Source organism: Esox lucius, chromosome 1, assembly GCF_011004845.1.
Source record: "Esox lucius isolate fEsoLuc1 chromosome 1, fEsoLuc1.pri, whole genome shotgun sequence".
In the NCBI taxonomy this organism is placed as follows: domain Eukaryota; kingdom Metazoa; phylum Chordata; class Actinopteri; order Esociformes; family Esocidae; genus Esox; species Esox lucius.
Window position 1 is genome coordinate 40,528,108 of NC_047569.1, and position 22,982 is coordinate 40,551,089.

At 40.3% G+C, this 22,982-nt stretch overlaps 1 protein-coding gene across 1 annotated transcript; it reads left to right on the plus strand.

The window, feature by feature from the left end:
- Positions 1 to 641: 641 nt before the first annotated feature.
- On the plus strand, positions 642 to 7,388 carry mlnr (motilin receptor). Its single transcript, XM_034294641.1, has 4 exons — positions 642 to 698; positions 835 to 1,029; positions 1,164 to 1,755; positions 4,706 to 7,388. The coding sequence occupies exons 2-4, from the start codon at positions 862 to 864 to the stop codon at positions 5,038 to 5,040; spliced, it is 1,095 nt and encodes a 364-aa protein (XP_034150532.1). The 5' UTR covers positions 642 to 698; positions 835 to 861; the 3' UTR covers positions 5,041 to 7,388.
- Positions 7,389 to 22,982: the final 15,594 nt, after the last annotated feature.

Here is a 22,982-nt window from a genome sequence, read left to right on the forward strand (position 1 = left end):
CCATAGCCAAGACCACCCCCAACCTGTTAGTCCTGGGGTCCTGATACCATAGTCCAGATCCCCCCAGCCTGTTAGTCCTGGGGTCCTGATACCATAGTCCAGACCCCCCCAGCCTGTTAGTCCTGGGGTCCTGATGCCATCGTCCAGACCACCCCCAGCCTGTTAGTCCTGGGGTCCTGATACCATAGTCCAGATCCCCCCAGCCTGTTAGTCCTGGGGTCCTGATACCATAGTCCAGACCCCCCCAGCCTGTTAGTCCTGGGGTCCTGATGCCATAGTCCAGACCACCCCCAGCCTGTTAGTCCTGGGGTCCTGATGCCATAGTCCAGACCCCCCCAGCCTGTTCGTCCTGGGGTCCTGATGCCATAGTCCAGACCACCCCCAGCCTGTTCGTCCTGGGGTCCTGATGCCATAGTCCAGACCCCCCCAGCCTGTTAGTCCTGGGGTCCTGATACCATAGTCCAGACCACCTCCAGCCTGTTAGTCCTGGGGTCCTGATGCCATAGTCCAGACCCCCCCAGCCTGTTAGTCCTGGGGTCCTGATGCCATAGTTCAGACCACCAACAGCCTGTTAGTCCTGGGGTCCTGATGCCATCGTCCAGACCCCCCCAGCCTGTTAGTCCTGGGGTCCTAATGCCATCGTCCAGACCACCCCCAGCCTGTTAGTCCTGGGGTCCTGATGCCATAGTCCAGACCCCCCCAGCCTGTTAGTCCTGGGGTCCTGATACCATAGTCCAGACCACCTCCAGCCTGTTAGTCCTGGGGTCCTGATGCCATAGTCCAGATCTCCCAAGCCTGTTAGTCCTGGGGTCCTGATGCCATCGTCCAGACCACCCCCAGCCTGTTAGTCCTGGGGTCCTGATGCCATCGTCCAGACCCACCCAGCCTGCAGAAAGCATGGATTATGACGACCATCACTACGAAGGTTCTCTGTTCCCGACCTCCACCCTCATCCCCGTCACCATCATCTGCATCCTTCTCTTCTTGGTCGGCGTGCTGGGGAACACCATGACCATCCTCATCATCCAGGTATCCTAAAGCTTAGAGAACTAGGCCGGCCACTGGCAGGTGTCCGGTTTGAATCCCATGTCTGACAGAAAATCTATCGGCCGGAGAACTCCATGATTTAACAATGCTTGTTCTTCCTCCTCCTTCGAATTCAGCGTTTCAAAGACATGAAGACAACGACCAACCTCTACCTGTCTTCCATGGCGGTGTCCGACCTCCTCATTTTCCTCTGCTTGCCCTTTGACATCTACCGCCTGTGGAAGTACGTGCCCTGGGTGTTTGGCGAGGCCGTGTGCCGCCTCTTCCACTATGTGAACGAAGGCTGCACGTATGCCACCATTCTCCACATCACGGCCCTCAGCATGGAGCGCTACCTGGCCATCTGCTTCCCTCTGCGGGCCAGGGTGCTGGTGACCAAACGCAGGGTCCACTACATCATCGTGGCCCTGTGGGGTTTCGCCCTGCTCTCTGCTGCCCCCATGCTGTTCCTGGTGGGGGTGGAGTATGATAACAACACCCACCCGGACTACAACACCAGACAGTGTAAACACACCAGCTATGCCATCAGCTCCGGGCAGCTCCACACCATGATCTGGGTGTCCACCATATATTTCTTCTGTCCCATGGTTTGCCTGGTGTTCCTGTATGGCTCAATTGGACGGAAGCTGTGGAAGAGCAAAAATGACCTACAGGGAGCGAGCACCCTGGTCAGAGAGAGGTCGCATCGGCAGACTGTCAGGATATTGGGTAGGTCATGGCCGCAATGCCCAGAGCCCTTTCACCTCTAACCTGCTGACCTTTATGCTGATGCACATTCATTCATTCTATGTCAATTCTGTGTTACTTCCTAGGTTAATTCCTGGTTACTTCCTAGGTTAATTCCTGGTTACTTCCTAGGTTAATTCCTGGTTACTTCCTAGGTTAATTCCTGGTTACTTCCTAGGTTAATTCCTGGTTACTTCCTAGGTTAATTCCTGGTTACTTCCTAGGTTAATTCCTGGTTACTTCCTAGGTTAATTCCTGGTTACTTCCTAGGTTAAGTGTGATGCTAATTCCTATGTTAATTCCTATGTTAATTCTCGGTTTAATACTGGTTAATTCTAGATTAATTCCTGTTATTTCTAGATTAAATTCTAGGTTAATTGTAGGTGTAATGCTCAGTTAATTCTAGGTTAATTCCTATGTTAATTATAGATATGATTCTACATCAATTCTAGGTGTAATGCTGGGTTATTTCTAGTTTAATCCCTATGTTAATTCCAGGTGTGTTCTATGTTAATTCTATATTTAATGTGACTACTACAAACATCTAAATAAATACCAAATAAATTATTTGGTATCCAAGCTCTGCATAAATAATTATGGACTGAATAAGACTTTTGAGGTTTGTTTTTACGAGGTTAGGGTTGACACAACAGCTATGTTTTCAGTCATGTTATTTTCAAGATTATTAGGAGGCTTATTAGGAGATTGCTATTAGGGGTGTGGCATATTTTTGTCTGACCGTGAGAATAAATACCATTCCTATTTACCATGTTAGGTTTGTACACTGCAATGGTTAGTTTGTACATTAGGTTATTATTTACATATTGTTGAAGTCATAACTATCTAAACATTACGAAATGCATAGGTGCTTTAGAAAATTATACCGTGGGGTTAGCCTTGATTAGCCATTGTCATTGTTCAACATGTGAAAACAGTACAACAGAACAGATCTCCCTCACCGTTGGCCAAATAGAAAGTATAGAACCCAAGCCCCTGTGGCGCTTCCAGTATTCCGATCTGACACAGAAATCTCAATAAACCGGCACTGTACAAATAAAACATCCCAACGACGTGACCCAACGACGTGACCCAACGACTGTAACCCAGCAGTTGGATCTTCTAAACAACCCGGCATTTGTTACAGTGAAGCTTTCAGTTAATTCACAAAACAAACACAGTCAATCTCTACAGTGTGTTTACACAGTCTGTCAAGACCTCTAGATTAAAAATAGCTCCCAAGGGTGTGAAATGGGGTTTAGACAACCTTGAGGATGGATTCTATTCAAACTATTGGAGGTTTTGTACAAAGACAGAGTAAATTTTACGACATGAAATACCTGTTCTGAAGAACAAATTATATCCATTTAACACCTATGTACTGTAAGCAATCATCTTAATTGGTTGTCCTTGATTTGTAGTCCCAGTGTGTTTTACTGAAGTCAAAGTTCCCAGTCCAGATTAGATGTCAGTATGTCCTTTGAACATTGATATATGCCTTTGAAATCATCCACCAAGGACAACAGAGAGCTCTGTTACAGTCCAGCAGTTTGGCATCCTGCCAAAGCCTTGGGCATGGACTACAGCTCCCAGGGCCTTGGGCATGGACTACAGCTCCCAGGGCCTTGGGCATGGACTACAACCCCAGACCCAGTCTGTATCTTCAAACCCTGTCACTCTAGTGGTTGTTTTAAGCCTTTTCCAAACCATAAGCCAATCACTCGGAATTAATACTTCACTCAAATCCAAACCGTAACCCTTAACTAAGTCTTGCAATTAAATCCTTAACAGTTGGTAGGGCCACAGTTTAAATGACAACAGATTTCAACATGATCACTTCACCATATATGTTTTAGGACCATATATGTTTTCCATTAAAAAGGCAGTCCATGGATTTTGGCCACAGGTTGCAAAAAGGGTTCCCGAAAATAGAGTGCCATGTTATGAATGTCCTTATTTTTGCCAAAATGCGCCATCAAATGAGGAATGTCATGGCTGAGTAGATATATTGATTCTAATCAGGGATTATTCACACATAAACAACATATTACACTTTCAGCCCAAAATGTGAGTTGAGATGGAGATGTAAGGTAAAGCCCCCTTGTGTTACCAGAGCAAGTCTCTTGGGTAAAAACCACGTTCTGTATAATATGGACGTATTCATCCAGCTGTTCTGTCCCCTAATGTAATACATTTCTCAACATTTGATATGTTGTACTATTTTTCTATGGAATATAGGGTTTAAATTATTTGTACATCATTGCATTCTGTTTTCTTTACATTTCACACAGAGTTCCAAAGTTTTTGGAAACGAAGTTGTACTTATTAGCTGTATTTAATCCATACAGGAGATCACTTCCAAAAATGAATTCTTCACAATGAGGATTATGCCAGAGCATGAAGTACTGTCCCAACTGAGTTGTAGTCTTTTAAATTAGATTACATTTCCTTATAGATGTTTACATCCAAAAACCAACATTAATTTGCACTTCAACAACATGTTTAGTCAACCACAATGGTTTTCCACCCATGTTGAAGTCACTTTGTGTCTCTTGGTGGATAGCCACTGTAAAACTTTAGATATCGTAGCACAGTCACATCACTACTCTGTTTTGATATCACTGTCATATAGCTCATACTAAATCCAATGTTGTATCATTACTGATAAACCTGACCAACTAATTTATTCCAACTTTTGTTGGATATAGGCAACGTTATATAGTCCACAGGTATTCATTGGTTTATATATATATATATATATATATATATATATATGAGGTCCTCTCATACATTTTGTGTTTAAACATTAAACTCAATTCAAACAGTTATTAAAATATGTTGCCCAACAAGGTTTTGATTTGAGGCCATTTACGTTACTGTTTTTATTGCTCTAACTGTAACACTTTCGTGTTTCCCTCCTTCCTCTGCCCCTCAGTGGTGGTAGTCCTGGCATTTGTCATCTGCTGGTTGCCCTTCCATATTGGCCGCAACCTGTTTGCCCAGGTGGATGACTACGACGAGGCTAAACTGAGCCAGGATTTTAACGTAGCTTCCATGGTCCTGTGTTACCTCAGTGCCTCCATCAACCCCGTCCTCTACAACCTCATGTCCAGGAAGTACCGTGCCGCTGCACACCGCCTCTTCCTGCTCAGACGCAAGCCCCTCCCCAGACACCATAGTACCGACAAACATCGACCGACTGGACAGACACCGCAGCTGTCCATCAGAGATGACACCACCTGGCTTCATGAAACTGTAACAGGGGTGTAGTTCAGCAACAAGCTTAACTCACAAGACATGTTTCATTTCAAAAATGTTGTGATGTCCATCACAGCAACTCCCACCTGACTCGGGAGAGAAGACGATTGACACTTGCCCTCCATTTAATTATCACACTGATCTCTCAACCAGGAAGTCATCGGTGGTACTTACATGCCTGGAGGGCAGCATTTTCTCCAGCTGACAGCCATGTTAGAGCTTGCAGGTTCCAGAGCCACCAAAAGGGGTCTCTAGAGCGCTGTGAGACAGGATAATCATTTCCTCCATCAACCCTGGGTGTTTCTGAGACAACTGGTGTTTGTGTGACCCCATGATCTGTTGGTAGGAAGCAAACAGGAAGAGATAGAGCACATGAAGCAGGAGGAAAAGAGGATAATCTTTGTTTGCACTGCCTGAGAGGTGTAGGAGGTTGCCCAGTTGAGACCCTGGGAAGCAATTATGGTTAACACCTGTGCTTAGGGGACAGAACAACAGAATTTCTGTGTCTCTTTGCTGGCTTGGGGATTTGATCTAAAAACCTATTGGTTACCAGTCTGATTCTCATACCACTAGGCTACCAGCCACCCCTTCCGAAGGGAATGCAGGGGAACGAAGCAGGGAGGGGAGAAATCTGCCAATCGAGACCTGGAGGAAAGAAGATTTATTTTGTTGAGAGAGAATCTGGGGCTTTTGTCTCCCATGTGGAGGTGAAGAGTTTTCACCACAGGTGGCTACTGAGAGAAGACAGCTCATAATGATGGCTGTCAAGGCAAACACACACAGAAGCAGCTGCTCTGGAAGCACCTTGATTAAGAAGGATGGACTCTGACTGATGTCTGGAACAAGGGGATGGGTCAGGTGCCAAGCATGTGGCATGTTCGATTCCGTTCCAGTCACTGTGTTCCAGGCATTACTGTGATTTTGTACTCCTTAATTAAGGTGATGCCAGTTAATGTGTTATTCCAGACAGTTCTTCTATGTGAAGGACTTATTTATTTTTGTTAACAGAGTCAGAGAGGCAGAGAGAGAGAGGTAATGGTTGGAAAAAAACATCTTAGGCTATTGCTCACTGTTTGTCCCTGTACAGTGTGGCCAGACAATATTTGTTGTTACTTCGTGACAGTGTATTCAAAGTATATATATTTAGCCAAGGAACATGAGAAGCTTTTCCATCCACTTATGCGAGGCCATGCTTTGTTTATCTACGGTTAATTAAATTCTAAATGGATAAATTAAACACTCAGAATTTCAAGTCATGCCTCAGTTCTTGTATATGGACATCCTGTAAAACCACTTCCAGGTAAACGGGTCACTTCAAACCTGTTTCAGTGTCACTCCATTCGTTCTGGTCTGTTAGTGTTTGAGTGGTTGGTTATTTGTCATGTTTTTTTTTGTGTTTTTCCCGTGGATCACCAGAGTACCTGCTGCTATCAACATGTCCTTTCAAGGATTGTGCATTGTTTGTTATCCACGCCATGTTGATATTGATTATTGTATCAATGGATTGAGTATGAATTAGAGTTATGATGCTTCAATGAAGAAATCTGAGGCAGTGGGTCGGCTGTGCAGTTTACAGGGAATTTAACTTACCTCGTCTTTGTCTGTACTTGATCCCCAAAACATATTTTGTTTCATTACATTACTATTAATTATGTACCTGTAAAGGGTTTTAGAAAGTGTCAGGGATGTGCCAATGTTTTCATAGTCTTTTCCATAATCGTATCTGTTTGACACACGTGATTCTTGTACACGGATATCCTCATGATCATAAAAATCCAGAGGTTTGATTAATCTTACCTCAACATGGTATTATTGCAACATCAATCAGAGCACTCTGAGCGCGATGTTCATTCCCTCAAATAACCCAGGCAACGCTCAACACTGTGTGAAGTGTGTGTGGAATTATCCAATAATGGATAATAACACTAAATAATTGTACCATAATCTCCAGCCCAAGAAATATCCATAATGTTGTTCATTTTATTCGAGTACTCTGCACCCAAAGCACTACAAACTCATGTAATATATTAGAATTCCTCTAAGTCTCTACACTAAATATTATATATATTTTTTTGTATGTAACGTTCTTTGAGTCCATATTTGTGTTGTTGAAAACAGCATGGATTTAGGGCACAGTGGAAATGTGTGTGAATAAGATTATCACATTAACTTACAGTCAATGGCAAGTGACTACATGGTAACACTTTATTAAAAACGTCCATGTGTAAATGAGTAAAATTCCCCTTTAATAAGTGTCAGCAGCAATCTGAAGCCGTTGTTGTTTCTCTGTATCAGCAGTGTTGTCAAGGGGTGTTATGTTGTCCTCGTCAATGATATAATAAAGGAACTAATGCATCATACATATTCATGCTCTGTTTTCTCTTGGGGATTCAACCTCCCTCTGTTAGTCAATGGGGTTGTGCGTTTGTGAGTGTATGTCTTCCCCCTGATGTTAGTGTGTGTGTGTGGATATAATGTCATATACTGTGTTCTTCGGGCCATATTTGTGTCAGACATATATATATTTTTGAGTAAACAGGTGAATATCGTAACTGTCACACGTCACCTTCCCAAGGTGACAGGGGACATTTTCCTGACAGATGTCGCGTTTACCAGGGCTCAGGACAAGGTCTTGTTCACTGTGTATTGGAGTGGAATGACTGATGAGGTAGGAGATCTGGTCCTTCTCCCCAAAACTTTTATTTTGTTAGGACGCAAATAATACATAATCCTAAAGTGCTGAATCCATGTGTTGACCATGTGTTGACCATGTGTTGACCATGTGTTCCTCCTTATCTAGTGAGAACAGAAAATGGAATTCACATATTATGTAAATGTTACTAAAATGACTTTGTCGTCATTACATTTGTTGTAATCCCAACAGGCTCTGACAATGGCTGTTTGTAGATGCAGTCCTTTCCATGGTAATGTGTGTTGTTTATTTTAATGATGCTAATTGATTTGTTGATGATAATTCCACAACAAACATTACTTAAAAAAAAAAAATCTCTAACACTGTTGCACGTGTGACAGAACAGTGGTGTATTATAAGATCATTAGGTTTTCCCTGGACACTCACTTCCTGACCATGAAAACAATAACAAATACCCCTGAGGTGTTGCTGCTTGACCTGTTCTGATCTCACCTCCAAAGCCCCTTAATGCAGGGAGAAGATGGATGGGTGGTTACTGTCCTTCCAGTCACTGTTTATTGGTTTTGTCTGATTCATTCAGCTCAGCAGTACGTACCAGTCTGGGCCTTCGCACCCGCAAGCCAAATTCATTTAAAACACTTCGGCATCTCCAGTTGCTCATCCAAGGTGCCCATCCCTGTCCTAAAAGCATCAGTTCATAACACATTTAAGTGTCTTGGAGGTCATTCTGAGAAAAACAAACTCAAAGCTGACTCACCTAACTCGATGGAGATTTAAGAGACATTCAGAGATATCCATCCTACAGACCATCTGATAGTATGTACATTTGTTTGTCAACAGAGAAGTAAAGTATAGTGGTATTTTAATAATGAGAGCTTCATGGACAGACATCCTGTTTTATACTGATTTACGAGTTTCATATATTAGATATATGAGTTCATTTACTAGAACATCAGTAGATTTTTTATGTACTATCAGTTCATTTATTTATACATCAGCTATTTAAACAACAGTTGTGTCATCTAGGCATCTGTAGATTTATTTTATCATCTGTTGATTTATTTACCTTTAGTTTTGTTATGTATTAAAACATACATTGTTTTATTTAACAGTTTTTTGTTTTACCATCAGTTGTGTTGTTAATTTTCGTTAATTAGTGGGACACCGCCTGGGCCCTCTATGGCCTCATCGAGGGCCTAAGAATAGATGCAAAGCTGTATATATTTTTTTTTAATCTATTATCACTTTTTTGTTATAATTGTAATGATCATCTTATTGAATTTCTTCAGTTTGTGTTGAAAAAAGAAGCGTTAAGAGAAAAAAATATCCAATCAGAATTTTTCTTTGGTAGTATCTTGGTAGACATTATCTAGCTGTGCTCAACGCTCATTGGCTAGGCCCTCAGGCTTTGAATAGAAGGCACCAGCCACCATCATTGAAATTGACTTCAAGTATACACCACATTCAGAGCCAATAGCAAGCCTTATCTTGTTTTCACACGCTTGAGCAGAGCTTGCTGGCTAGCTTTTTGCAGTGAGTGTACAAGGATGGCGATGGCCCGATTGTCAGCCCTGGCTTTGATCTCAAAAGACAAGCTAAATGAACTTTAAAATCAAAAGACGACCTATACTAACCTGCCATTGCCCATTTCATAAAGACGGACAGGTGAGTGGACTTTGTGTTTTCATCTACAGCTTGCTTTTTGCTACTAACTTGTTCATATATCTTTGAATACAATGTGTAAAATATTATTTAAACTTTCGATCACTGGTTATGTGGTAAAAAGAAAGGTAATGTCATTGCAATTGGAAGTACTGGGTACATGACATTTTGTGTTGTATCCAGATAAAACATTGAATACAGTGCAACTTTTTTCCTGTCTGACAGCATTTACTGTCCTTGGTCTTGAAACAATGTGAGTAGTTGTGTGGTTGAATTTATTCCGCCACTACTTGAGTGACTGTTTTGGCAAATGTTTCTTTGAAACAACGATATTTCCTTCTAACGTGGTTCCTGCTATGATTTGCAACTGTGAGTTACAGCCGAGGCGTGGCTTCAGACCGTTTGACTCTGTCATCAAACAATTGCTTCTCCTACATAGATCAACAAAGGTCTCAAGTCATGCTCTGTACACAACACAGGCATTCAAGTTCTCTATCTACTGTATATGTATGACATCAGATCTTTTTCTTCAGCTGAGGGCCTAGCTCGAATAGTCACAGTTTGCCACTGGTTTATACAGATATCCATCCTAAAACCCCAAAGAGCAACATAAAAACATAAAAACCCCAAAGAGCAACATAAAAACCACAAAGAGCAAAATCAGTAGTTTCATTTAAACATTTGTTATTTTATTATCAGTTGTTTTATTTAAATATCAGTTGTTTATTTTAATAAACTCTAGATATTAGCCAATCTACATTAGGTGCCTTTCCACAGGGAATTGCCTTAATCGATCAATCAATCAAATGTATTTTATAAAGCCTTTTACAACAGCGATTGTTCCAAAGTGCTTTTACAGACTATACAGCTTTTAATAGCTTCCCAGACCTCTGATACAATCTGGTTTTATGGCTAAATTGAGATATTTTGTGATTTTGTCTGAAACTGTTATGTGTTCTGTGGTATAAAACTTATATTCATGAGAAATGTATGTTTATAGACTGAAAATACATTTTACATTGGTTTGTTTATTCTGGCCCAGGGGCGTGAAGGTGACCAGAAGGCTTGATACTGTCCACCCTTGCTGTCTTGCCAGGTGGGCTCTCATCGCTACTGGGATGCCCTCCCTCCAGTGCCATTTGGGGGTGGAGTCACTGGCTTGTTGTCGCTCTGTTGCGCGCTTGTGCAATTGGGCTGTTCTCTGCTGGCAATATTTGGCCCTCATCCAGGGTAGTTGCGGTTGGTGGGTGTCCCTTTGGTTGATGCTTGGCAATGTGGGTGGATTGATTTCCTGTCTGTAGGGCCCATGGTCTTACACTGCAATTTTATTGTCCTGGGGTAGTAGGATCAGTTCTCCTTCTCCACTATAAATCCTTGGCCCACACCTGCGGAGTACCTGGCTTGAAAGATCCATTGCTGTCCATGTCCAAAGTCCTCCTGGTTGTGTTGCAGATCAAGATGATACCTGATGATTTCAGCTGCCACTGTGCTGAGACCTCCCCTGTGTTGTCCCTGTCCTTGTCCATCTGGTCATGCTTCCGACCTTGACTAAGTTTAAATAGACTCTGGACTCAGCCCACATGCATTTATTAATTATTACAATTTGTACTCTTAATATGTTCACCTGGCACAGCCAGAAGAGGACTGGTCACCCCTCTGAGCCTTGTTCCTCTTTAAGTTCTAAATTTAGTTTGGCACTGGCCTGTGAATTCCAGTTTGCCTAGTTGGCCATTGCTTATGAAACAAATTGAAGGTCCTTTGCCCAGCTTCCACCTCTCCTTTGCCCAGCTTGAACCTCCTGATAATTTACAAATGCTTCTAAGAACATATGAGTTGAGGATTTGTCTAAATTGTTGTCCATGTTGATTAAACATAAAAATCACATAGGCCTCACATTTGTAGGAGTCTTTGTAGCACATACATTCCTTACAGAAAATCAGTCATTTTTCAAATAACCTGGTTTTAAAATAAAAATTATAAATATTACTTTACAAGGATGGCAGAGGCAAAAGAAAAACACAATTGACCCTCCCAATCTTTTTCAGTTCATTGTGCTCTGTTGCAAACTGATGGGTCTCTTTTGCAATTTCTTTCCATTTAACTATATGCTCAAAGTATTCCCGGAAACTACTTTAAATAGAGTTTTCATGTTACAGTATTATTAGAATAGCCTGTGAAACCAAAAACCTAAGAGTCCCCAAACGGAATCACAGACCCCAAAAACGTTACCAATGACTCGTCTGGAATTTAGAAAGGCAGTTCCCTAGAGACATATAGGCTTTTTGATGTCTGATTTAAACTGCCACAGGAATAATTTAAAGTTAGATTGAAGTCCATTAAGTTTCAGTCCATTTGCAGAAGTTCTAACCAGCTTTAAGTATATTCTGACTATAGCAATCATTCACAGATTCCAAAGACATCACAGTCCAGCTCCATGATGAAAGGAAAAACATCACAGTCCAACTCCATTATGAAAGGAAAAACATCACAGTCCACCTCCATTATGAAAGGAGACGTCATAGCCCATCTCTATAATGAAAGGAAAAACATCACAGTCCAACTCCATAATGAAAGGAAAGACATCACAGTCCAACTCCATGATGAAAGGAGACGTCATAGCCCATCTCCATAATGAAAGGAAAGACATCCGATGTCCCAGCCCATCTCCATAATGAAAGGAAAGACATCAGATGTCACAGCCCAACTCTATAATGAAAGGAAAGACATCAGATGTCACAGCCCAACTCCATAATGAAAGGAAAGACATCAGATGTCACAGCCCAACTCCATGATGAAAGGAAAGACATCAGATGTCACAGCCCAACTCCATGATGAAAGGAAAGACATCAGATGTCACAGCCCAACTCCATGATGAAAGGAAAGACATCAGATGTCACAGCCCAACTCCATATTGAAAGGAAAGACATCACAGGCCAACTCCATGATGAAAGGAAAGACACAACATAGTTGGCTTACAACGTTTTGCTAGTCAAGTCAGCAGTGAGGAGGTTCCTGTATAAACATTATGTACTGTAGCTCATATGTGCCATGGAATCAGCGGCACACCTCCTACCCACAGAAAGCTGGTGCGGGTAAGAACTTCTGGAATGTTCCCCCTCGCACAGCTGGATCCCGTTGGGACCTAATCAGAGGAGATATTTCAGAGCTCCCAAGGAGCAGTTTGGGGCGGAGGCCAACATAGATAACGACACACAATGTGGGAGGACGAAAGATGAGGAAGACAGCCCCATGACAGAGGGAGCAGAGGACACCCCCTCCCATCCCTCCAAAACCGCCACCGTGAGGAGGCCCCGGAGAACAACACCTCAACACAGGAGAGAGGTCTGTCTGGTTCTGATTCTTTTTCCTCTCTCCTCCTATCCCTCTTCAATAAAACTGAGTGTCCTTTCCTGGCATCTCTCCTTGTTACATTACATTTTCTAAACTTAATGTGCAACTGGAATCTTTATTAACTACATAACCCAAAATGAATATTTACGCTGTTGAGAAAAACATGTTGGTAGATGTTTTGTTTAGGTGTCTGTGTCCAACCTTAACTTGTGAGTGCAATACAACAGTGCAGATTAACTTGAATGATGATTATTCTCACAGTGGTCAAGAACAACTCCACCAGGAATGATCTAGTGGGTCGGATCTCCATCACCTAGCAACAATAACCAACCATCAATATCCCATAAACCAAAATCCATAAACCAATGTCAATAACCCAAAATCAGTAACCCAGTATCAATAACCAAACATCACTTCCTGCTTTCATGCCTGTCAGTCGCAATTAGCTTTTCTGCTAGCTGCTTTAGCCAGCCTTTTTTATTTATTTTTATTTTTAATGTTTCCTTGTTTTATGTTTGTTTTAATAATATTTTTAAGATTTTATTTACTTTGAAAAGATTACCTCCACACATAACTACAGTATTTACCAAACTGGCTTTCTATGAAGCATTGGCTAGCTCCATAGGCCTGCTAGTTAACAAGCTTCCTAGCATTGGCTAGTTTTACTAGCGCCTGATATGGAAGCTAATACAGAAGCATCAGCTGGCTCCATAGGCCTGCTAGTTAACAGGCTACCTAGCAAAGTGATGCCGTAGATCTGAGAAACAAAATGCTGGTGCTGGAAGAGTTGAAGGTCTCTGCTGAAGGCCCCATAACAACAATCAACTCTGCAATTTACAACACAGCAGTCCTACAACCAGCCCCAAACAACCGTAGAGGGGGAAGAACATTTAAAAGAGACACATCTTTAAAAAATCGACCAAACAACAGCCCCACTGCCCTTATTGTGGGCTCATCCTTGATCAAAAATGATGAGTCCACAATATGATGAGGAAAGCTGCCACCACCTGCTGACTCGGGGGCATGGATCCTGGACATTGACTGTATGCTACCGCTACTCACTAGTGAACCCCTGGCTAGATTCCAAGAAATCAGTAGGTGCCGACAATCTGGGTCCATATTCACTCCTGTCACTCCTACAGTGACGCACATTTTCAATCAAACACTAGTCGTTGGAAAGATTCCTGAAGCTTAGAAAACATGTTTTGGTTTATCACTCCACAAAAGAGTTGATGGTAATGAAGTAGATTATTACCGGTCCATCCTAAACTTGCCTGTTTGGCAAAGATTCTAGAGTCATTGGTAAATAAGGAACTACAATAATTTTTAACAATTAACAATACTCTCTCCAGCATTCAATCTGGTTTCAGACCAAAACACAGTACCACTACGACCACAGTACTTGTTGTAAATTATATTGCTAATGCTTTAGACAATAATAAGTACTGTGTCCCGCCATGTTTGTAGATTTATCTAAAGCCTTTAACACTGTAGACCACGTGATGTTTTGAGTAACTGTAGTCAACAGGACTTGGACCGGATGCTTGTTGTTGGTTTCATGACTATCTTAAGGACAGAAGTCAGGCTGTCAGAGTAGATGGGATTTGTTTGGAGCCATTGGACTTGATTAAAGGGGTCCCTCAAGGTTCTATACTTGATCCATTTTTGTTCACTCTCTACGTAAATAATATCAGTGATGAGAAGACAGAGTAAATTCATCTGTACTCTGACGACACAGTCATGTACTCTACTGCTTTGACAGCTGATCAAGCATTACTGCAGCTGGAGATAGATGTTTGGACACTACAAGGGTCTTTATTACAACTGAAACTTGTTTTAAAGGCAAAGAAAACACATTTTATCATTTTTAATAGGTCCAAACAGCTGGTTGAAAATACACTTGCACTCATGCTTAGATGGCTCTTAAATTAATCAAGTCTCTGCATTTAAATAATGGGATTTAGCTGGATGATCAACTGTCTTTACGTTGATGAACTCAACATGTAAATGGCTAAAGCTCAAACTAGGCTTCTTATATAGAAACAGAACCGAAGGTTCCCAAACTAGGGGTCGCGACACCATGTTGGGTCACCTGATATGAAAAGAGGTCAGGGGAGAATGTTTTACAATTGACTCCCATAGCTTCAAATAAACCCTCTGGATGCAAATTATTATTGTGCACTCAGGTTTATTACGGGTGTTAGCTACAGAACTCACCATTGTAGTTTATATCAAAGTTAGGCCTGGACTTGGCTGTCCTTGAGAAGAGAACAACATGCTCTCGTGTTTGCCTTTAAAGCATTTCTAAATAAACAACCTTCTTATTTATCATCAATTATCAACATTAGAAATATAACTCATAAATTACACTTGAGGTCCCTGCAATCTCCATAGAATTAGGTATGACTGCCTTTTCCTGTTACACTCCCTGTTTATGGAATAGCCTGCAGACCAAATTTAAACTGGGGACTCTTATCCATTTTAAACATGTATTGTTTTACACTGTCAATGCTATTTCATTTCATGGCACAACCATGTTCATTTTTCTTTTATACATGATTGACACTGAGGCAGTAACTATCAATATAGGTGACGATAACTGACTTTTTCATTGAGTGAGAAGACCAGTATTAACTCCCCTCAGGAGAAATCATGAACACAAGGCGTTCTTCTGATTATGGGCGTTTATTCACACATCCATGCCGTGAAGATGCTTTCAACATGCCGTGAACATGCTTTCAACATGCCGTGAACATGCTTTCAACATGCCGTGAGAACTAGACAAAAACATCATAAAAATAAATTGATTTACTAAAATGTAGGTAGGCTATCATGTTGCTATCACGTGAACTTTGTTAGTATATTAGCAATTAACTAACACTTTAGCATATCCTACATAAAACCTGGTATACCTCTTTGGCCGCATAATTTAAGAGTAAGAAAAGAACTTCCAGCTTTTCACTTAAATATATTCCACTCTTCATTAATGTACCATACAGCAACGAAACTTAATAGTGACATTCTCTGTCCAACGTTCACAGGTGGTCTGCCTCCCGTGGTAACGCGTAGCAACTAATGCTAATAACCCGACCCACTAGCACAGGAATATTGGTCCCGCTATTGAAATATCAGGCAGGTAAATGTTCTTGCTTATCTCTTAATTATAAAAATATTATCTTATTAAAAGTAGATTAATCTTAGAATTAACTATTAAATTAATTTAAACTAAACCTGACTCTGGCAGCTACAATGAGAGAATCGTTTATCGAAAGAAATCTTTCTTCTTTACTGCATCACGGTTTGTGGTCTGTATTACCCCAAAAAGCATGCAGAGATGCATACTTCGAAAATCCACCATAAAGAATAGACCACCTGGGAACTTTTGGCATGCTCTTTTCAGCGACATATCGTTTGGGACATACTTCTCTTCTGGCAAACTAATCTGGCATATTATAGTACACAAGTATGCGATCTGAGATTCCTCTGTTGGTGATTTTTCTGTTTGCACAGAGCCCTGCAGAACTTTGCCCTTTTATGGGGATTGGCAGGACGTTTACCTATGCAAATTAGGAGCAATTGGCAAGCACTTTCAATTTACAAGGAAATGGGATTCATCAGAGGAACATTGGTGCAGACTGTTCTGCGGTTTAAGAACACGTCATTAATCTGACGTAGACTCTTAGGACCTTTCTCACGAACAAATTTAAGAAAAAAATGATAGTAAGATATTAGTGAATGAGGCCCACTCATCCACCTAAGAGACTTATTTTCCCTTACCCAGCGTCGCCAAGACAACCCAGTAAGGACCCGCTCAAGGACCCGCTGAGACGACACTGCTGTCTCTGACGGAAGGAAACCTTTTCTTTTCCCAATATGACATCCCAATGTAAGTTATTAAAAAACATAAATTGCCGTTACCCTGTCCCAAATGTCATCTCTACCTCATACGGCTTTCTGGTGCTTCATTATTTAGAGCACTATGTAGGCAATAGGATGCCATTTGGGGGGGCCCTAAAAACCACGGGAACAGGAGCCAGATGGGAACAGTAGCATTAGATGAGCCATAATACAACTAATGGATCTCTGCCCAACGGCAATATGTGTTGAAATGCAGGAAGGACAGCTGTTTCTTTAAGCTTCTGGAAAAGAAGATCCTTTTGAAGAACCGTACAGGGTTTTCCATTCTGGCCTGGGATTTTATATTGAAAAACTCTGTAGGTGTTGTCATTTACAGGCGAGAATGAAGAACCACTAACTGATTTAAAAACTTAGCTGACAGTTTGAGAAAAACAGAAATTCAACCCGTATGATCTCTTACACAAAAGTATAATAAAATGATACAAATATATTATAGGAACTTATTGACCTTGTAAAACAACAAGCCTTTTTTATATGTAGTTGCTCGTGTAGCTGTAGGAAGTGTAACACACAGAGACACAAGGAACGGCCATAACAAAGGGTTTTGGGCCCTGGGGGTTGTTTTATTGAGGTCAGGGGTAGGAGGAGATGGGGAAAATCAGAACCAAAGACTGTCGTTCACAGGAAAGTCCTTGCAGTGATTGTTTTGGAGGGATGGCAGCGAATGGACAAATCCAATTGCTCCTCACATATCCTTTTCTGGCCTCCAACCCAAGCTGCACCTTGGGAGCTTATATGCCTCCCCTGATGAGGAGGCATATAGCTGTGGACCAAGATTCCAGAAGCTTCCAAGTTTATTTGGGGCAGTAGGGTGATGCTGATGAGGCAGATGGGATGCTTTCGCACCACAGAAGTTGTAAAAATGGCTTTTGGAGATACACATCATTATAAAGCAATAAAAGTGCTGTTTGTGGAAAACTGTAATACAATTTACTTATTAGGAAACATTAATGAAATATGGTAAAATGATTTGTCAAATGCAACTGTTGAGGTATTTGTGAATATTTTCTGTTCTTCTTCTTCAATCTGCAGTTTTGGATTTGGTTAACACTTCAGATGACAGAAATGCATGTAGGATTCTTTAGATTTTGTTCATTGAAACTAAAGGGTAACCAAAAAAAGTAAAAACATAACCCTAACCCTAACCCTAAACTCACATGGTCCTTACATTTAGAGCATTTTCCAGATTAATTTTTTACTTTGCCATTATTCAATTTTTTGTGTTGAACATTGGCAAATTAAGCACAATACATTAGTGTAGCCAGTTCAGCTAGGAAAGCAGAGTGGTGATTTAATGTCAGCTGCCATCAAATTGCTCCAATCACAATATCAGATTTTATAACTGACTATTTAATCTTCAGGTTCTTAATGTTAAATTCTACCAGTGGGATTTTCTTTTTTTACTGTGACCACTTCCTCTGTGAATCAATCCCAGTAATGATGCAGCCTTGTGTTCCATGGAGGAGAAGCTGGTTTTCCTTCACAGATTACAGGATGTTATTTTCTCTGACATCCCCCAGAATCAGGCTGGACTCTATTACGGAGCCACCATTTCTAATCTTTTGTCTATATGAAAATGTGGTAATGAGGCGGACGAATTCTCTTGTAATTTTGGCATTATCACACAGCACTTTTCGAAAACCATAAGGAAGAAAAAACAAATTAAATATTCCCAGTGGTGTAAAAAGGGTTTATTTAGGCCGTTCTCAAATACTTTTTTTACTCTCCTTTCTTGGCCTTCATCTACGCTACTTTATTTTGTATCTTTTGTGACTTGCGTTCAGATAGTTAAGTGGTTCAAACGGGTCTTAACATTTCCTAATATCTTTCTTTGTAACCGCTTGCTCTCACAGTGGGAATGAAAGAATCTTCACGATATAGTCTAACGCAGTTGACAAAATTGTAAGGTCATTTTTATAAGGACATGACGAAGCTACCACGCTTTTATATCTAACAGGTCAATCTGTGGAGAAAGGGGGATTTACTGTGATGGTTTTTGCTCTCTACAATGAATTAGACTGGCATATTGTTGCATGTTAAGATGTCTCAATTTATTTACTGTCCATTAAATGTTTTTGAACATGCTCTGACAATTACATAATTTTTTACAATGATTAAGTAAATAATAAAACCTATTTTTTTTATATATATATAGGATTCCACAGATCATTTTACAAAGAAAATAACATTAATTTAAATGACAGCTCAAATACAAAGTTTGGTAGAAGACTTAATGCACAAAAAGCACCTGTATATAATCTGTGTATCTGCACTTGGAGACCGTCCTTTAAAAACCAAAATCTAGTAAACATGATTAGTACTTCCAGGAAAATTCTGAAAACAGTGGTTGCTTCATGAATGGCAACATATTCCTATATATTTAATAGTTAATTCTAAGGTACAGTATGCACTTTGAACTAGGGGTCAGATGTTTATAGTAGTAATATTTTCTACCACATGAGGGTGCCACAACATATTGTTGAAACTATTCTGAAGGGAGCAGTCGCTCTTACAATGCAAGTACACTCAGATATTTATATATTTTATATTATCGTCATAATATATTAAACCAGCACAAAAAAGGTGTTAATACTGGATTTGTTTCATTTTCTTTAAATGTATTTTTTTTTCTCACACGTTTACCATAAGCAGTTTCAAATGAGCCAGTTTTCCTCCCTTTTTGAAATTAATATATGGATATAAGATTTGGGAATCTAATGGCCTTGGAAAAATGTAACGTGTACCTCGACAAAGAATCTTTTTTGCTTTTTTTCTGAAAAATGTGGGGTTAATTTAGGAACTGAAACATGCTTTCATTTAGTTTCTGTTCTTTAGGGAACCCTACTCTGGTCCAATCGAGAACAATCTCAGTAAGTTACTCTCACCAACCTTAAGTAACCTCTGTCAACAACTACGCTTTCAGACCCTCTCCAAAGAGTTAATTAGGAAGGTCTTGTTAAATGCTAAAATATGTGACAGCAACTTTATGTTATGGCTTATTCAATATTTTTCTCTCATATCGTCTCTCTATATATATATGTTACACTCATCTGTTCGTCTATCTGTACAGAAGTCTCTCTTAGGACCAACAATTTAAAGACATTAAAACAACAGAACGTGACTTCCCAATGTATTCTTCTCATTATTATAATTATTATGACAAAGTATGTAGGCTCCTTCTTGTTCTTCACTTACACACTACTTCACTTTTCATCGTATTTTTAATCTGTGTCCCCAATATAAGCAACAAAACAACTGTCTACATCCTGTTGAAAAAGTTTACTTCCTGTACTGAATGTTACTACTGTACCTTCCTGTCTGCATTTCCTCAACCTTACTACTGATGATTATGGTGTTATGTTTGCTAGTCAGACTACTGATGATCATAGTGTTTTGGTCCTTTGTCAGACTACTGATGATCATAGGGTTTTGGTCCTTGGTCAGACTACTGATGATCATAGTGTTATGGTCCTTGGTCAGACTACTGATGATCATAGTGTTATGGTCCTTGGTCAGACTACTGATGATCATAGTGTTATGGTCCTTGGTCAGACTACTGATGATCATAGTGTTATGGTCCATGGTCAGACTACTGATGATCATAGTGTTATGGTCCTTGGTCAGACTACTGATGATCATAGTGTTATGGTCCTTGGTCAGACTACTGATGATCATAGGGTTTTGGTCCATGGTCAGACTACTGATGATCATAGGGTTTTGGTCCTTGGTCAGACTACTGATGATCATAGGGTTTCGGTCCTTGGTCAGACTACTGATGATCATAGTGTTATGGTCCTTGGTCAGACTACTGATGATCATAGTGTTATGGTCCATGGTCAGACTACTGATGATCATAGTGTTATGTTTGCTGGTCAGACTACTGATAATCATAGTGTTATGGTCCTTGGTAAGACTAATGATGATCATTGTGTTATGTTTGCTGGTCAGACTACTGATGATCATAGTGTTATGGTCCTTGGTCAGACTACTGTTGATCATAGTGTTATGGTCCTTGGTCAGACTACTGATGATCATACTGTTATGGTCCTTGGTCAGACTACTGATGATCATAGTGTTATGGTCCTTGGTCAGACTACTGATGATCATAGTGTTATGGTCCATGGTCAGACTACTGATGATCATAGTGTTATGGTCCTTGGTCAGACTACTGATGATCAAGTCTCAGAGAACCCCAGGGTAACAGCAAGGGATTTATAGGCCTCTTTTCAGATTGTATTTCTGTTTATTGTAAGTGCTTAAATCTTGCTTACAGTATGTGTGGGATTTATTGGGTTACCTTTATTCATTTGTTTAAATGTAGATCAAAAACCCTTGTATTCAAAAATGTACAGAAAAAGCCAACTTTCCAGGGAGTGTACTAATTCTACATTACTTTACATCAGTAAACATATCTACTTTATTGTAGATTATTTTAATCTGTCCAAAAACTTTGAGTACCTTAAAACGGAGGCTCTAAGCATGTCATCAACCTATTAGAATGTGAAAATGGTTTATCTGATATGGATGTCAAAATGTTTAATTTAAAACGGCCAGTGTGAACTTTAAATCTGTAGTCATTATATTATTTGAAACTGAATGTGTATGAATACAGTGTAAAAAAAGCCCAGAACCTTTAGAGGTCACTATGGGTGAACACTGTGGGCAGGTTTTGTGGACACAGATTATGCCTTACCAGAACGGAGTGGCCCATTGCCCTTGACTTTTTGAGTCTTAGACAAGGCTTAACGTGTGTCTGCAAAATCAGCCCTGTGCCATGTAGAGTAGCATTAAAATGTCCCTCAATATCTGTGTTGTCTTGGAGGAGCCTGTGGTTTGTAGATAACGCCAACTGTTTTGCAAACTCATCTACATAAATATAAAAAGGTGTTGACCTCAAAATGTTGCTCCCTGTAACCCTTAAGGGGTGTGAAAGAATCTGGGACAAGTTCTAACATTTATTTTCATTTGAAGTCGACTGTACGTTGACTTTAAAATGTCATAAATTCTTCTTTCTTACTTTGGAGGAATATGAAAAAGTCTGCTCTCTCTCCTATTGTCTCACTCTAGCGCACCCCCCTTTCTTCATGCAATATCTGCTTTCTCAAAGCTCCCCACACTTTCTTTCTCTCTTTTTCTCCTTTTCTTTCTCTCGCATTCTGTGGCATTCCATACTCATCTTCCATTCATTTCCCACAGGAAGAGAGATTGCTCAGCTTCACTGACACTGTTGATAAATACAAAGAGAGACAGAGAGAAAAAGACAGACATGGGGCGCGGTTCAAAACTACAACATGTGTCTTAGCAGAACACAGGGATGTGAGATTTTAACCAGCACTACTGCTCTGTGTGTGTATCCTTACAGTAGTCTCAAAAGTCTTTAACCAGCACTACTGCTCTGTGTGTGTATACTTACAGTAGTCTCAAAAGTCTTTAACCAGCACTACTGTTCTATGTGTGTATCCTTAAAGTAGTCTCAAAAGTCTTTAACCAGCACTACTGCTCTATGTATGTATCCTTAAAGTAGTCTCAAAAGTCTTCACCCCGCTTGGCCTTTTCCACACATTATTGTGTTACCACACTAAATCAAAATGTATTCAATTTGCAGTTTTTTCCACAGATCAACACAAAAAAGTTAATTATGTCAAAGTGAAAAATAACATTTGAAAGTTGTTCTGAATTAATTATAAATATAAACGAAAAACATATTAAGGAAACATTTTAGTCGACCAAGGTAATTTGGATCCCTTGTTAAGAGCTGTTGTTTTAGGATTTGGGTTAAGTTTATTGTTAGAGATAAGGTAGAGGTTAGGCTTTAGAGTCAATAGGATTTGGATTGCAAATAATAGTGTTGTTGCCCCAAAAAAATTTGTGTATGTGTTTTACTGGGAGTGATCCAGGACTGTGGGTACATGTGGAGACTGAAAGTCTTCACAAAGATAGAAAAACCTGAACAACTGGTCTCCACTATGGACTTTTTTATTACCAGCATAGGAATTCAGTTTAGGGTAAAACTTACAGTTGTGTGTACTGTTAGAAGTTAGTTTCAGGTTTAGTCATTGCTGATTATGTTTAGGGTTAGGCGTTAGGGCTAAGGTTAGGTTACGTTTAGCAATAAAGATTAGGTTATTGAGGTTAGGGTAACAGTAAAGTTTAGGATTAAGATTAGGTTTAGGGATACAGGATAGAGAACACTGATTAGAAAAAAAAATGTTGTTCTGCTTTCTTAAGCTAGAAACCACCACCACCTGTCTTTCTGTCTGTCTTCCTGTGTATCTGTTTGTCTTCCTGTCATCCTTCCTGTCTCTCTGCCTGTCTTCTCACTCTTCGGTAAACTAACACATCCAGCAGGTCCATCATTTGAACTATTTTT